The sequence below is a fragment of the Lactuca serriola genome, chromosome 5 (assembly GCF_051521515.1).
Source record: "Lactuca serriola cultivar US96UC23 chromosome 5, Lser_US96UC23_V15, whole genome shotgun sequence".
NCBI lineage: Eukaryota > Viridiplantae > Streptophyta > Magnoliopsida > Asterales > Asteraceae > Lactuca > Lactuca serriola.
The window spans coordinates 311,720,514-311,736,733 of NC_136412.1; the positions used below are offsets into that span (position 1 = coordinate 311,720,514).

Sequence of the window (16,220 nt, forward strand, 5' to 3'; positions counted from 1 at the left end):
ATATATATATATATATATATATATATATATATATATATATAATAGTTATATTAATGCCTTGAGTCAAAACTTAGCAACTAAATGAGCTGAATACATTTTGCGAGAGAAATGCAAACGAGCCGAGCTGAGCCCGAGCCTAGCCAGGCTCAGCTCGGGCTCTTTTAAGTTATATGAGGCTCGAGCTCGAGCTCGGCTCGATTCGAGTTTTCTTGTACTGAGCTCAGCTCGAGCTCGTAAATAATTATACAAGTTCGGTTCGGGCTCGGGCTCGACTCGTTTTTTATCTGACGTGCCTAAATAAGCTTAAGCTCAGCTCAAGCTCGTTAAGAAGCTCGTTTACTAATACCCTAAATCCATAATTCTCCTAATATGTTTTTATTTTAATATATATAAATAACAATAAAGTATATTATATAAAGGCTCGTTTAGACTCGTTTAGGCTCGCGAGCCTAATCGAGCTTACTGACATAGGCTAAAGCTCGAGCTCGTTTAATAAACGAGTTTAATATTAAGTTCGAGCTCGACTCAGGCTCGTTTAAAATCGATTTCGATTCGAGCTTTTAACGATCCGATCTCGAGTAGCTCGCGAATAGCTTGGCTCGTTTACACCCCTACGACTAGTGACGGATTCAAAAAGAAAAAATCATGGGTTGTACAAAAATTTTTAGGATTGGTTGTACTGCTAGGAAAAAAAAACCTTGTACCCAAAGGAAGTTTCTGTCAAAAAATCGTCACTAATCGGATGAATTTAAATTCATAATTATCAGACTTTGTGATGGATTTCCAACGAATTTGTTATGGATTTTCGAAAAACTCATTAAATTTACATTTTGACGGGAAAAATTGAGGTGTATCATGGGCCACTTGTACATAAAACTTTTTTTGATGGGGTTAAAATAATTAATTGATGCGGGTACTAAACCACACCAAAAAATATAGCATCAAAAAATACTCCTATTGAATAAGGCGGTTCTAAAACCGCACCAAAAAAATGACGAAACCGCACTAAAAAACCAATGGGGTTTTCCATACATGAAGATTAGAACCGCCTCATTAAATGATACAACCGCCCTTTTAAATAAAAATAGAATCGCACCAAAAAAGTATTGCAGCATTTCCAAGATAAACAATAGCAGCATCTAAAAAGTTTTTTCCAACATAGACAAAACCCATAAATTTTATAATTCTGAAACAAAATAACAAAAATCAACCCATAAATTTTATAAGATATAATGGCATAATACATGCAGTGAGGACATTCAAATTATTTAACAAATAAGTTGCATTTAATTGTAGAAAACAGAGAAATATATAATCATTTGAGCCCTATCTCCTTGCAACTCTTGTAGTCTTGTTCCAATTTGGTAAATTTAATTCAACTTGATTCTAGCTGAGCATAGCCTATAAATAGAACACAAAACCATGCATGAAAATTCATGGAATTAGTTTATATTATCATATGGTATAACAAACATTCGTGAAACGGAACAAAACTGGAACCGATTAGTGGTATTCGGTCGGGTTCCCAAATCTCTCAATCCATCATTTTTGGTTTTTGGTTTCGGAACGGTTTACATCCCTATGTGAAACATATAGGGAAAAATTATTCTCTTTCATAAGAACAATAGTAAAGAGATTAGACACAAACCGAAGGTAAAGAGCTTGGATACAAAATATTCTCCTAATCCCTTGTCTGGTTAAAAGACACAAATTGCCCTCCTCATCCTCATCAAAAGTAAATCTACAGTCAAACGATTTTCTTGAATACAAGTTTGTAGAGTTATTATTGCTTCTTTTCTAACCAGTTCATCACTGTATCTATTTAATTGGATATAGTGACTACACAACACACCATTAAATCATTAAAAAAAACATTTGCTAGATTTCCAAAACTTTGATTTCACTAGTGTTTGTAAACTAGATTTTAACTTTATAAATGATAAACGAATAAAACCTAAGAAAGTAACTCAAATGCAAACCTTAAGGATTAAAACATCATATCTATGGCAGGAATAACAGCTTTATATACTTTGTTTTTTATCGCTTTCTCCCTAGCATCCTATCAAGAAATGGATCCTCTTCACATATGCATCAAAGTTGTACAACCTCTATCTATTTTGACAACTTCCTTCTCTTTTGACTTTTCTTCATTCATGGCGTTTAATTGAGCCTTTAATGGTACACACAGGTGAGAATTCTTATATTAAATCAACTTAATGATGTTAGAATGAAAGCTTAACATAAAGATATAACTACGTACCTATGACCCAAACAAAACATCTGCCCACCTGTTGACACAACATCTTGTGGTACCCGTATATAAAAAGGGGAGTTGTTTTATTAAAAAAAAAGCATCAAGGGATGTAAAAGGCCACATCTAAGAAAGTTTAACTGCTTGTTATTGTTCGGAGATGACTTAGGCATTTAAACAAACAGGTCGAGTGCAATGGATAAACCCTAAATTCCTAATACCCTATCTTATTTATACATGTCTCAGTTTCCACCAAAACTAATCAATTGAAACAATCACATTCACACAATCATACGCTACATGCAGATAATTAAAAGAAAGAATAAGAGGCTTTTTATTACTCACCATTCTTTGAACCGCTTAAGATCAGAAATTTTAGACTTAGATGAAGCTACGCCATTCGAAGGGGTTGTTGTGTCGGTGTGGAGGCTACCTTACTGTAGGTGGGTAGAAATCGATGAGATTGTCGGGGTAATACACCGGTAGGAGAAGAAAGCGTACAGGGGAAGGGTCTTTGAGGCGTGCTGAGGACGAACCAAAGCGAAATCAGTGAAGACACGAAAAATCAAAACATTTAGCAATTTATGAATAGAAAATCAGAAAAATCAAAAGCTAGGGTTTTCAGATTTTGTACCGGAGCAAGAGGAGGAGGAAGTCGACGACATCTATTGTGTCGTCTGTCGTTTGGGTGAGAGATGAAGAATTAAATATTGGTAGGAAACACATGGCGCCGAGAATGAAAAAATTGAAAGGGAAGCACTGCCAAGAACCAAATATTAGGAGGGAATAGGTAAGTGAATGTTTAATAATGCGCTTTTGAAGTAAACGCACCAATAAATGGCTTTTAATGCGGTTTTATAGAAACCGCCTCAAAATAGGGATGGCAAAAAAGCCCGAACCCGATGGGGAAACCCGAAACCCGATCATTTCGGGTCGGGTAACGGGTCGTTATCGGGTTTTTTATCGGGTTCGGGGCAGGGAGTGGGTTATCCTCGCCCCGACCCGCCCCGCCCCGATTATATATATATATATATATATATATATATATATATATATATATATATATATATATATAATGTTGAAAAATTTTTGCTGTTAATTGTACGCGTTCAAATATAAAATACTTATTGTGGACAATTTTTTTAGTTATTAACAATCTGGTGTTAATGATCATTTTTATGTGTTTTGACGTATTAAACAAAACTTAAATCAAATAATTTTTAATATAACGTCCAGTTTATTTTATTAAAGTGATGCATCATGTTTTTAATTTAAAAGAGTTGCTAGAACATGTATATTTTATAAGACATTGGGGTACCCTAAAAGAGAATAAAGATTTCGTTATCAATTGTTGTAAACCCGATAAGATACCCGAAACCCGACGGGGAAACCCGAAACCCAATGGGGCGCCCCGATAAGATACCCGAAAGTTATCGGGGCGGGTTTGGGAATCCATGCCCCGCCCCGAACCCGCCCCATTGCCATTCCTACTCAAAACAATATGTTAGATGATGTGGTTTCATAGTATATTAATGTGAAAACATTTTAATAATGGAGTTTTATGCTACTATGAAACCACATTATCTATCACCGCCCCTGGAGACGAGTGGGTCAAATCAATACAGTCTCTTCTAACCCCAAAGGTGTGGTTGGAGACTTATTTCAACAAACCGGTCATTTCTTTTGAATTTAGAATCATGATTTTTGAAAACTTTTTTTTCTTTTTATTTTCAAGGTGTTTTAATATAAATCATTAATTTTTTTTCTTTGTTAAACCGTTAAACAACCACAAAAATCACTACAAACTTAAATTTTAAAAATCAATATAAAAAATGAGAATATATTGCAAGGCTAGAAATAGAGGAACTCTGTCTTTCCAAGGAGATTATCTCATATAGGATGGTATTAAGGTTGAAGTCTACACAACAGGATTGATGGGTAGCATCGCCCCCTTGTAAGGCTACACAACAGGATTGATGGGTAGCATCGCCCCCTTGTATGGTTTGTTTGTTGATCCGTATTATTGATTTATATTACTTGCATATATCAGGGTTGATGGGTAGCGTCAGTACTTGTATGCTTTAAATTGAAACTTGACACATCTCTCAAACATTATATATAGGGTAAATTACATAGATGGTCCCTATGGTTTGGATTAATCTGAACATTTGGTCTCTAACTTCTTTTTTAAGTCGAATAGTCCTTAGTATATGTTTTTGTTGCACACCTGGTCCCTACCAGATGTAAAATGACTATTTTACCCTTTATAATATTTTTCTATCATTTTTATTAATCATGTCTTTATTATTAGAGGAAATTAATAAGTAAATATGAGGGGCCCACCCTTCTATATTTCTCCCCTACTTCCTTGAAATTCCACCTCTATCCATGTAACATCCTGTTTCGGATCATCCGTGATTAGGGTTTGTGTTGCATTAGTGTCTAAGTCCATAACTATAATTGGTATGTACTTGACCCGACTCGGCATGGTCCATTTGGGTTGCATGGCATCGGAACATTTGGATAGACCGTTTGTGAGAAGAGGACATTTGTGACATATTAATATATTATAAGTTCTAATATATTAATATGAAATCATGTTATTTAATTAGTATTGATCAAGAATTAATTTGGACTTAATTTAGTGATCAAAAGAGACTAATTAAATATATGGGGATTGATTGTGAAAATCGTTAATTCTTATATATGTGGGCTTATGATCCAAGATTCCTTATGCTGGGTTTAACCCATGTGGTGACCCATAGATACTCCATGGAGGTTAAAACCCATGGAGCATAAGGAATGGGTAAAGTCATGAGTTACATGGTGTAACCCTAATAGCCACACTATATAAAGACCCCTTTAGCTCAAGAAATTGGCACTAGTGATACTTATATGAGGGCTAGCCAATTTGAGCATGAAGTGTCTTCTTTTCATGGTTATTCCAAGTGTTGATGATGTTGTGTGAACCATTTGAGGTGTCACACTTGAGGCACTAGGCTCTCAAGCTTCATGGAGTTAAGCTACATCAACAAGGTATGTATTTCTATCTAGTTTATTATTCAAGTATCAAAAGATTGTATGCTAGTTAGGGTAATACCTTGGAATATTCATATTTGCATGTATAATAGAGAAAACATAGATCCAAGGTATTTAGGGTTGCATGTACACTTAGGAGTGTTATAATGCTCAAAATCCAACAGTGGTATCAGAGCCATTGGTTGTTTTCTGTTATATTAATGCAAATGTTTTATTTTCAAAGTTGAAAAAAAAGGAAAAAAAACATGACGTTTGTCAAATTTTAAGATAATTACTTGTTTTTGTGAAAAACTAATTATTTGTAAAATTTGAATCATTTGCTATATGAGTTGAATTAGGTCAAATTTAGTAAAAGATAAAATTATATGATTATTTTATTAGTTTTAAAAGTTTGATCTAAAGAGTTTTTTGAAACCTCCATAAGTTATGGATATGAAAATGTTTTAAAAAAAAATGATTCAAAGTTTTTCATGTAGTTACAAAACTTGGTCTTAATGTTTTAAGGAATTCCATAACTTGTTCTTAAGTTATGGAACATGAAAAGTTTCATCATAAAAGAAACATTAAACTCCATAAGTTATGGAATCCAAAAGTTTTTTTTTTGTGTTACCTTGTTTTATGAGTTATTTTTTAGATTAATGAAAAATATGTGTTGGTAGTTTTCAATCCAAATTAATCTAAAAGTTGTTCATAAAATGTGTTTTTGTAACTTGTCCTCAAGTTATATGAAAAGTCATATATATGAATCTTAAAAACTCATAAAAATGTCTTAGGTTATAAAAAAATGAAGAGTCTTTCCTTATAAATAGTTTTTATGGCTCCATAACTTGTCCTCAAGTTATGGATGTCCAAGAGTCTCTTCATTAAAAGTTTTAAAGCTTTAATTAAAACTCATAAGTTATGAAAATCCAAGAGTTTTGAATAGTTTCAAAATTTTCCCTCAAGTTTTGGAATTTGAAAAGTTTTCTTTTATGAATACTTTAATTCCAAGTTAAGCCCTTACAACTTTAAAGAGTTAAAATTCAACCCTTATACATTATAATATTATAAGTTAATAATATTTATATATGTATAAGAGCAAGTCAGTTTTACCGTTAGTAGGCCTCATTCACGAAGTCAGTCTATAAGGGGGTATAAGGTTACTGCCTATAAAATGGCAGTTTAATGGGTGTCCACTCTCACCCACCGCTTCCTTGACCGGTGGAGGGTCGTTAGCCGAACGGGTAGGACAAGGACTATAATTCTCCTTCATTAAAAGTAATAATGATAAATATAAAGTAACTAAATGTTTTTTATAATTCCCAATCTTAGTTACTTTAGGAAAATGTGAATAAGGTGCTAATCCATGAAATTACACTTTGTTTAAGTCGGTTAGTGGAGCGTGTGTGGTTAACCGACACACTAACTCGTATTTAACAAGGTAGGCAAAGGGTAACTTAATATTTATCATAGTATCGATGGAGCGTGTGTGGTTAACCGGCACATCGATTGAGGGGTAAATATTAAGGGTACCAAGTATATTTGCATGGTTATTCACACCTTGTTTTGTGATCCTCGGCATCCCAGTCACAATACCTGAAGGGCACACTCGAGATTGAAACATGTCATTGAACAATTCAATGAATCTCAAAAAAATCTAGGAGTTTCAAATCCAATTAAAAACCTAATAATTATTTCGTTTTTCATGGTGGAAATTGGTGAATCGTCATTCACCTACCTTCAAATATTTTATAGCTTGGATTACGGCATCCCTCTTCCGAGTTATAAAATATTGTGTTGGTTCCTAGCGTTAATATTTCATGTTGGGTGTTATATTAAGGACTTTAGATCAACTATCTTGAATATCTCTCAAAAGATGTCTAGTTCAGACATCTATGATCTTCCCAAATCTCTTGGAACTTCACTTTCTCCACCTCCTCCAATTATTCTCCCTAACCCACAAGTTCAAGGTCACTCAAGCCATATTGGCAAGGCAAGGTCTAGGTGTGATCACATCTTGGAGATGAAGTCACATATTGACAATCCAGGAGAGTTAGGTGTCAAAGTCTTGAGAAAGTTGGATGTTCAATCACTTTCTAAGTCACATAGTGAGTTCCTTTGGGACCCTTATGAAATAGACTATGACAAGACTCTTAATGATCTTATCTATTTGCTAAGATCAACTTTCTAAAACTTTATGGACATTGACAATGATGACACTGGAAAGCCAAAAAAAGCATTCTCTTCCCAATGGAAAGGGATCGGTCATAGTCAACTCGGTTGACCAAATGGTAAAGAGAAAAAGCTAAGTTTGTGATAGTACTGGTACCATTACCAAAGGCTCCATATGTTTATATTGCCAAAGGAAGGGGCATTAGTTGCGAAGTTGCCAAATTTTACCTAAGGATGTTAAAGTCAATAAGTTTGACTCTACTTCAGGTAAAGTCCAGTATATAACTCTGCTAAGTTTCTATTATGAGATTCTTGATACATGATGTGACTGGGTCACATGTTGATGTTTTAAGAATCAAAGAAAAGTGAAGAAACTTAAAGAAAGACCAGTTTATTTATTAAGGTTTTAAGGTGAGGAAGACCAGCGATTATCCCATGATTATAGCAATTATTTTTGAAAGTTACTAAACAAATTACTAAATTACCCTTATTTATTTATTTATTTAATTTTTTATTTAATTTTGATTGGTTCACATTTATTAATACAATAACACAATAAATATTTTAAACACTTGACCTCTCTCTCTCTCTCTCTCTCTCTCTCTATATATATATATATATATATATATATATATATATATAGGGTTAGGTTCATGTGAGACGGCCTAATTTTGTGAGACCGTGAGACGCATTTTTTTATTTTTTTTATTTAATTCAAGTTCCGAAAATAATATTTAAAAAAAGAATTTTTGGATTTTTCCATTTATTTTGCATTTTAAAATTATTTTTTAGAATATGTACAGTGTAATACTCTATTAGAATATTTCACGTATTTTTCAAAAAAAAAGGGATTTTATTTTATTTTTTTTAGTTAATTCAAGTTCCGAAAATAATATTTAAAAAAAGAATTTTTAGATTTTTCCATTTATTTTGCATTTTAAAATTATTTTTTAGAATATGTACAGTGTAATATTCTATTAGAATATTTCACGTACTTTTCAAAAAAAAAAATGGGATTTTTTTATTTTTTTTAGTTAATTCAAGTTCCGAAAATAATATTTAAAAAAAGAATTTTTGGATTTTTCCATTTATTTTGCATTTTAAAATTATTTTTAGATTTGGTCTCACGGTCTCACCAAATTATAATGGTCTCAAATGAAAATTAATCTATATATAAATAAATAAATATATATATATATATATATATATATATATATATATATATATATATATATATATATATATATATATAGGTTCATTTTCATTTGAGACCATTATAATTTTGTGAGACCAAAATCTAAAAATAATTTTAAAATGCAAAATAAATGGAAAAATCCAAAAATTCTATTTTTGAATATTATTTTCGGAACTTGAATTAACTAAAAAAATAAAAATAAATAAATAAAAAAAATCCCGTTTTTTTTTAAAATACGTGAAATATTCTAATAGAATATTACATTGACATATTCTAAAAAAATATTTTTAAAATACAGAATAAATGAAAAAATCTAAAAATTCTTTTTTTAAATATTATTTTCGGAACTTGAATTAACTAAAAAAAATTAAAAAAAAATCTCATTTTTTTTGAAAAATACGTGAAATATTCTAATAGAATATTACACTGTACATATTCTAAAAAATAATTTTAAAATGCAAAATAAATGGAAAAATCCAAAATTTCTTTTTTTAAATATTATTTACGGAACTTTAATTAACTAAAAAAAATAAAAATAAATAAAAAAATGCGTCTCACGGTCTCACAAAATTAGGCCGTCTCACATGAACATAACCTTATATATCTATATATATATATATATATATATATATATATATATATATATATATATATATATATATAAAGTTTGTAAGTAAGAATTATTTTTCATTTCGTTTACTATTTCCAAAATGAAAGTTACTAAACCGATATCAAATTACAACTATTACAGCATATGATACAACATTCCAAATATACTTTTGAAAATAGAGAATATGTTTACGAGATAACAAAATTTCATATTTATATTTTTTCTATCTTGAAAACTTTTGGTCAAATAGTTTTCATCCTTTATAATTTGAAAATTAAATTATTTTTATTTTTTAAGTTACAGATGTTAGTCTTTTATTTTATTTTAAAATTATATTGTTGGTCCTTTATATAATTTCTTTTTATAATTTTTCCTCTTTTAATTTTTTTAAGATATATTTTCAAACTTTATTTTCGTCCGCTTCCGCTATACATAATCATTTGAATCAAAACTTTATTTTGATATTTTTGCGGTCTATTTGATATGATACAATTTCGATGTACTATATATAAATTGTTGACATCGATAAATCACATTTTATATATAAATTTCATATGAGTTACTGTTGCGCATTAAAGCTACATTTTGGCCCTTACATAATTTATTTTATAGTTTTCGTTTTACTAATTTTCAGAAGACATTTTCAAGCATTATTTTCGTCCAGCTACTTTATAAATAGTTGTTTCAATCGAAACTTTATTTTAATACTTTTGTGGTCCACTTGATTTGGTATAGTGGTTATCATGTTATATATATGGATTTTGACATTTTTAAATTAAATTGTACATACTGATTGCAAAGGATCTATCATGCGTATTAAAGTTACATTTTAATCCCTTATATAGTTTATTTTTATAGTTTTCATTTTTATTAACTTCAAACGAGTTCTCCGCCACAATGCGCAAAATAACTTAAATACTAGTTATCTTTAAATTGAAACTTGACATCTCTTTCATAATATCAACATGTTGTTTTTGACCTACCTAAACTCACCCATCTTACACTTGTGCTTAAAAATCATCACATTACATCAAATTCAAACCCAAATTATTAAATAATGTAGAGTCCCATTAACTTCACATACAACCAACAAATTAATACAACTACTCCATCACCTCTAATATATACATTTGAAATCTTTCTACCCAGGGCCGGTCCAAACGTATATGGGCCCAGGGCGAAAAGAAAAAAATGGCCCCTTAAAGACAAATATAATAAAGATTAAAAAAAATTATCATTTATTCTCACTATAAACGCGTTCAATTAAAAATAACAAATAAGTCAAATTGTTTATTTTTGAGCTATTTTGAGTTTGAACTAACTTTAGGCCCTAAAAATCATTTTGGTAATAATTTTTTTATATATATTCACTACATAGCCCAAAAATTTGGGCCCCCTGGATTCGTGGGCCCTGGGCGGTCGCCCGGATTGACCACCGTCTGGACCGGCCCTGTTTCTACCATTAGAAACAACACTTCCCCGATCACACAGGTAAATAAACCTAGAATTAGTTGGAAGTTGAGAAGGCGCGCATGCACCCGCCCATGCAAGCGAATCCTCTAAACGCTAGCCTATGCTTATGTTAGTGTTGGTTTTTTCTGAAAAATTACATCCAGAAAAAAAAAATCTATGGTTATCATTTGAATATATATATATATATATATATATATATATATATATATATATATATATATATATATATATATAGGGTTAGATTAATGTGAGATCATATTTTGTGAGACATAGGACATAATCATAGTCATTCATTTTGGAGATCAAAAAAATATATTTTTAAAAACAAAATAAATGAAAATTTTCAAAAAAAAAAATAATAATATTATTTTCATCATTTAATTTATCCAAAAAAATTACTATTTTTTTTCAAAATATACGTGAAATATTTTAATATAATATTATACTGTAAATATTCAAATCGGATTTTTAGAATATTAAAATATTCTACTAAAATACTTAAACTATAAATATTCAAAAAAAAAAATTAATAGAAAATATTAGTATATTCTAATGTTGTAAAAATCGTTCGGCGGTAACTCGGCGGTCCACGATAAGGGATTAATCGGACTAGGCGATGATTAATCGGGAACCCTTAATTATTAATAAAATTATTTAAAAAATTAATATTCCCTAGAAAACTAAGTATTTGAAAATTTAAAATTTTGAAAATTTTAGTTTAATATTTTAAAATTTGAAAGCTTAAAATTTTGAAAATTTAAAATTTATGTGTAGTATTTGAAAATTAAATTTTTTTGAATTTTTAAAAAAATTCTTGTCTATGACCGCCGAGACCGTCAAGGCCGCCAAGGACCACCAAGGTCGACTTTGACTAATTTCCGTCAAGCATCCTAATTGTAATCGGTTCAAGACCGCCAAGCGATTAATCGGTCGCCAATGCCGATTTCTACAACACTGGTATATTCTAACAAATTTAGAAATTCAAATAGAATATTAAAAGATTTTAACATATCTATCAATTTTAATAGAATATTAAAATATTCTAATATTTTAAAAATTCGATTGATTATTTACAGCATAATATTCTATTATTTCACTCATATTTCGAAAAAAAAAAATTAATTTTTGGATAAATTAAATAAAAATAATAATATTTAAAAAAAGAGTTTTTGGATTTTTAGTTTTATTTTGCAATTTATAATATATTTCTTTTAATCTCCAAAATGAATGGCTATGGCCACGTCCTTATGTCTCACAAAATTAACATAGTCTGAAAAGAACATCCATATGTGTGTGTGTATATATATATATATATATATATATATATATATATATATATATATATCGGCGTGCTCCAGTATCGGCACTTGCTTTCATAGATCTCATCATTAGATCCTATGAGAAAAAGTTATAAATATTTTGTAACTTTTTTAAAATTGAAATCCATCCACATTGCACATATGACAAAAGTATAAACAATTATTACTTTTCAGCAAATTAAGGGCAGGGCCAATAGGTGCAAGCTGCCTCTCTTCTCCTGTGCCATTTTGTGTCCATACTCGATAGTAAATGTGGACAAAGGACCCTACAATTTAATGCCAACTCATAAAAAAGAAGGCATAACTAAACAAGTCATTCTTCAGTTAATAAAACCCAACAACATATCCAAAACGGCCCCAGTCCATTCAGACTTCAGATGTGGATCTTTACGAATCTCAGCATTAAAGACAAATCTGATGATTTCAACTCTAGAAATGAAAAAGAACCATAACTAGTTACCAATCACATTATGTTTCAAATTCAAATAAACCAACCTACAATTACAACACGAAAAAACATAAACAACACAAAAACATCCCCCACTAAAACAACTTACTACACTACACTCAGTAAAAAAAAAAAAAAAAAAAAAAGACAAAACTAACCTTTTACAAGAGAGACAACATTCATATTTCATGATTCATGATTCATCTTCATCTTCATCTTCACTCCCTCTCCATCACTAGTAAAAAAAGCCTTTGCAATTCGAAGATCCACACAAGCACTTTTTTTTAACAATCCCTTTTTTCTCAACCCGTGGTACCCCATAATTAAACGTTAACTCCTGCAAAGGTCCAATATGCTTAATCGCATATAACCCAACATGTAAATACGACTCCTCTTCATTTTCCCTCATAATCGGTTGCCAATAAACATTAGGCGAACAACTATGGTTCATAAACCGGCCCACATTCCCCTTATTTTTCGCACTAACAACCAACGGAAACGGAATCTTAACAGGCTCATCAGTAGGCACAAGCTCCAACGGGTCAAAAACCCGACCCGCATCAAATACATAATTATCATCACTATCAATCCCACTTTCAGTAATCACTTCACCCGCATACTCGCATATAAAAGCTCCAGCCCTTATCGGGTCCCACGACCTAAGTCCCCAACCTTTATTTTTAGTTCTGAAAACCTCTAAACGGAGTTTCAACCCCGTTTGTGACACCCGGTTTCTACAACTTGGAGGACATAAACATGAAGGCCCACATTCATGAACAATTAAGTTATGACTTAATAAAATACCCGTTGATGAATACGGAAGATACCCGTTGTTTTTTTCCACACAAGGGCAAGGAGACGCGGGTTGACATCCGTTTGAGCATCTACAGCTTAAAGATTTTGAAGTTCCGTATGGTTTCGCGTATTTCAAAGAGGGCAAATACGTAAAATACGCAGGGCCCTTTTCGCTATCCACATCGTTAACTAAACAAATGGGTAAATTTTCCGCACCAGAAGTAAGATCGGGCAGGATAACCCCGACTCGGGCAGTCACCCCGTCTCTCCATTGTTGAATTGATTTCCACAACATAAACCCCTCGGGCTGCCCGGAAACCCGAATGAGTTTATACTTGAAAACATTGCAACCGGATTTTCCTTTTTCGATCCAAGATTCGTGGATTTTGTATAACCCATCATAAACATATACTTTTCCAGTTGCACTTGTTCCATCTTTAAGACCTCTAACAACTCTTACTTCATTCCCTCTATGTAAGCTCTTTTCTAAAGCAAGATTACCCCTTTCGAGTTTTTGATCCATGAGTAATTTATCGCTTCTTTGAACACCACCTTGACCACTGTAAATTATCACCTCTCCATCGTCTTCTTCATCTTCATATCCTCCTGCTGAAACGATACTTACTGCAATCGGTTCTTCATCACCACTGACTTTAAAACTTAAGTAATCTATCCCTGCCATGATTGGAGCATGTAATCCCACCAAACAGAGCTCCATTCTGAAAAAGAAAACATCACCAATATCGACACCGGGTACGGGTCCGACCCGTCTTTTTGTATTCACCCGGGCACCTTTGTTCATCAAGATTGTACCTGACCGTAAATCTGCCCGTCTTGAAATTCCCGGGATTACCCCTTTTGCATCATCGAGCTGTGTGATTTTTCTTCTTAGCAGATTGTAAACCAAAACCACACGTTGGACTAATTCATGATTACTATCAGCTTGAAGAATTGTATCGATTTCAACAAGGCGAAAAGATTTCAAAATATGATTAACTAATGGATCAATGTCGACTTCAGAGCTAGATACAGCTACTGCTTGTGATCCTTTCACGGTTTTCCGGATTTTTCGCTTTCTTTTAATGGCATCACCGCTGTCTTCTGTATCGATTGTGAACCCGTTTTCATATCCATCGCTTTGAGTGTATCCTTCATCATATGGGATGACATTCTTGGAGCTTCTTCTTGTTGCTGTTGGTGCTGTTGTTGTCATTGTTGTTGTTGTGCCTTTGGCACCATTGTCAGGAGGTGGTGCTGAGATGGGTGTCCTGAAGGAATTTAGAGGAACTGGAGATGGGATTGCGTAGGATTTACCATTATCAGGTACACTGGCTGTTTGTCTCTGAATAGGAGACTCATTTGGAGTTGGAGAAACGAAGGGGAAAAATTGTGCAGCTCCAGGGGGAAATGGACCAGTTGGAGAAACGAATGCAAATGGAGATTGTTGTGTTGAAGATGGACCAGAACCCCCTTGTGAAGGGAAGATTGGAACAAGACATCTTAATGGCTTAATGGAGAAAACCTTGTTTTTGTCAATGGGACCAGAAGGAACTGAATCTGAACCTAAACTGTCTTCCATCAATCTCAATCACACAGACGCCCCTTTTTCAAATTTCGAAATCTCCCGAACAAAACCACAGCTATCAAACCATAAAAAGAGAAGACATTCGAAAAAGACCGAAATTAAACCCTTACACCCACGACGCCACCATTTTTATCCCAAAAAGGTGCAAACTCAGACCACAAATTTCAGTTGCAAACTCTCCTCCTGAAACATGCAAGGAGACATTCGGGTTTAGAGAACAATTAGAATCTAGGTTTTGGTGAGGTAAAGAAATTTAACCTAACGATACATGAAGAAAAAAAAAAAAAAAAAAAAAACCCTAGAAAAAAGGTTAAAACCCTAGACAGGAACTAACAAATTAACATATATAAACGCAAAAGTAAAGATTAGAAACACAATATCTAACATAGCAAGATCTGGAATAAACTGCGAGGAGGTGATCTGTAGTGTTAATACATAAAAGGAAATGGAAAAGAAAACATGGAGACGTTCTTTTTAAACCCAGATTTGAGGTGGAAGACAAGAAGATCTAAGAATCGAGAGATTACCTCCACTATGTTCAGTTGACAGAGAGAGTGTGAGCGAGTGAGTTGGGGCAGAAATGTTTGATGAAGTCTAATCTAAGAAATCAGCCAGCCAGCCAGCGATTTTGCTCCTCTTTGCACTTCAGGGGTGGGGGAGGAGGTGGGCGTACGATATCGAAGTGGCCGTGTAGTGGTAAGAACGGATAATAATTAGATAGATAGGTTTATTCAATATTTTTTATTTATATAACAAAAATATCAATATACGAGGTTTATTTATATATATATATATTTTTAAATCTTCAACAAGTCTCAAATATTTTGAAAAAAAAAATTGTTAAAGTTTTAAATTAATCTTTTTAAATTAATTTTTTTAACAAAAAGTACTGATTATTTAATTTTTTAATAAAAAAGCTCAAAAAACCGATTAATTTATTTACTTTAGTAATTTTACATGTTCAATAGGTTATGGGATTAAATCGTTAATTTTTTCAAAACAATGAGAATTTTCTGTAGATTTCGTTAAAATTTGTTTATAATGTATAAACATATTTTTTAAGTAGTTATATATTTTTACATTTTTATGTATTTTTTTAAGTTTTTATATGTATATGTTTAAATATTTGTATGTATTTTAGATGTATAAACATATTTTTTTTATATTTATATGTATTTTTAAATATTTTACATACTTTTATGTAGTTTTATGTGTTATTTTTTTTATGTATTACATATTTATATATATTTTTATATATTTATGTATTTTTTTAAGTTTTTTATATAGATGTTTATGTATTTTAAATGTATAAACATATTTGTTTATGTATTTTTAAGTATTTTGCATAGTTTTT

The 16,220-nt window shown here is 31.6% G+C and overlaps 1 protein-coding gene and 1 long non-coding RNA gene across 3 annotated transcripts; both read right to left on the reverse strand.

Annotated features, from left to right (window-relative positions):
* Positions 1-1,197: 1,197 nt before the first annotated feature.
* On the reverse strand, positions 1,198-3,075 carry LOC145054943 (uncharacterized). Of its 2 annotated transcripts, XR_013685023.1 has the most exons (4): positions 2,886-3,075; positions 2,597-2,775; positions 1,649-1,741; positions 1,408-1,579 (listed from the first exon to the last, which is right to left on the reverse strand). It is a non-coding gene; the product is annotated as an uncharacterized LOC145054943 (long non-coding RNA). The 2 variants fall into 2 exon arrangements; XR_013685022.1 differs by lacking the exons at positions 1,408-1,579; positions 1,649-1,741 and adding an exon at positions 1,198-1,401 and having other exon boundaries at positions 2,886-3,067.
* Positions 3,076-12,440: 9,365 nt separating this feature from the next.
* On the reverse strand, positions 12,441-15,569 carry LOC145054944 (histone-lysine N-methyltransferase, H3 lysine-9 specific SUVH1-like). Its single transcript, XM_079003214.1, has 2 exons — positions 15,394-15,569; positions 12,441-15,049 (listed from the first exon to the last, which is right to left on the reverse strand). Exon 2 carries the CDS (start codon positions 14,858-14,860, stop codon positions 12,722-12,724), a length of 2,139 nt encoding a protein of 712 aa, XP_078859340.1. The 5' UTR covers positions 14,861-15,049; positions 15,394-15,569; the 3' UTR covers positions 12,441-12,721.
* Between the last annotated feature and the right edge of the window lie 651 nt (positions 15,570-16,220).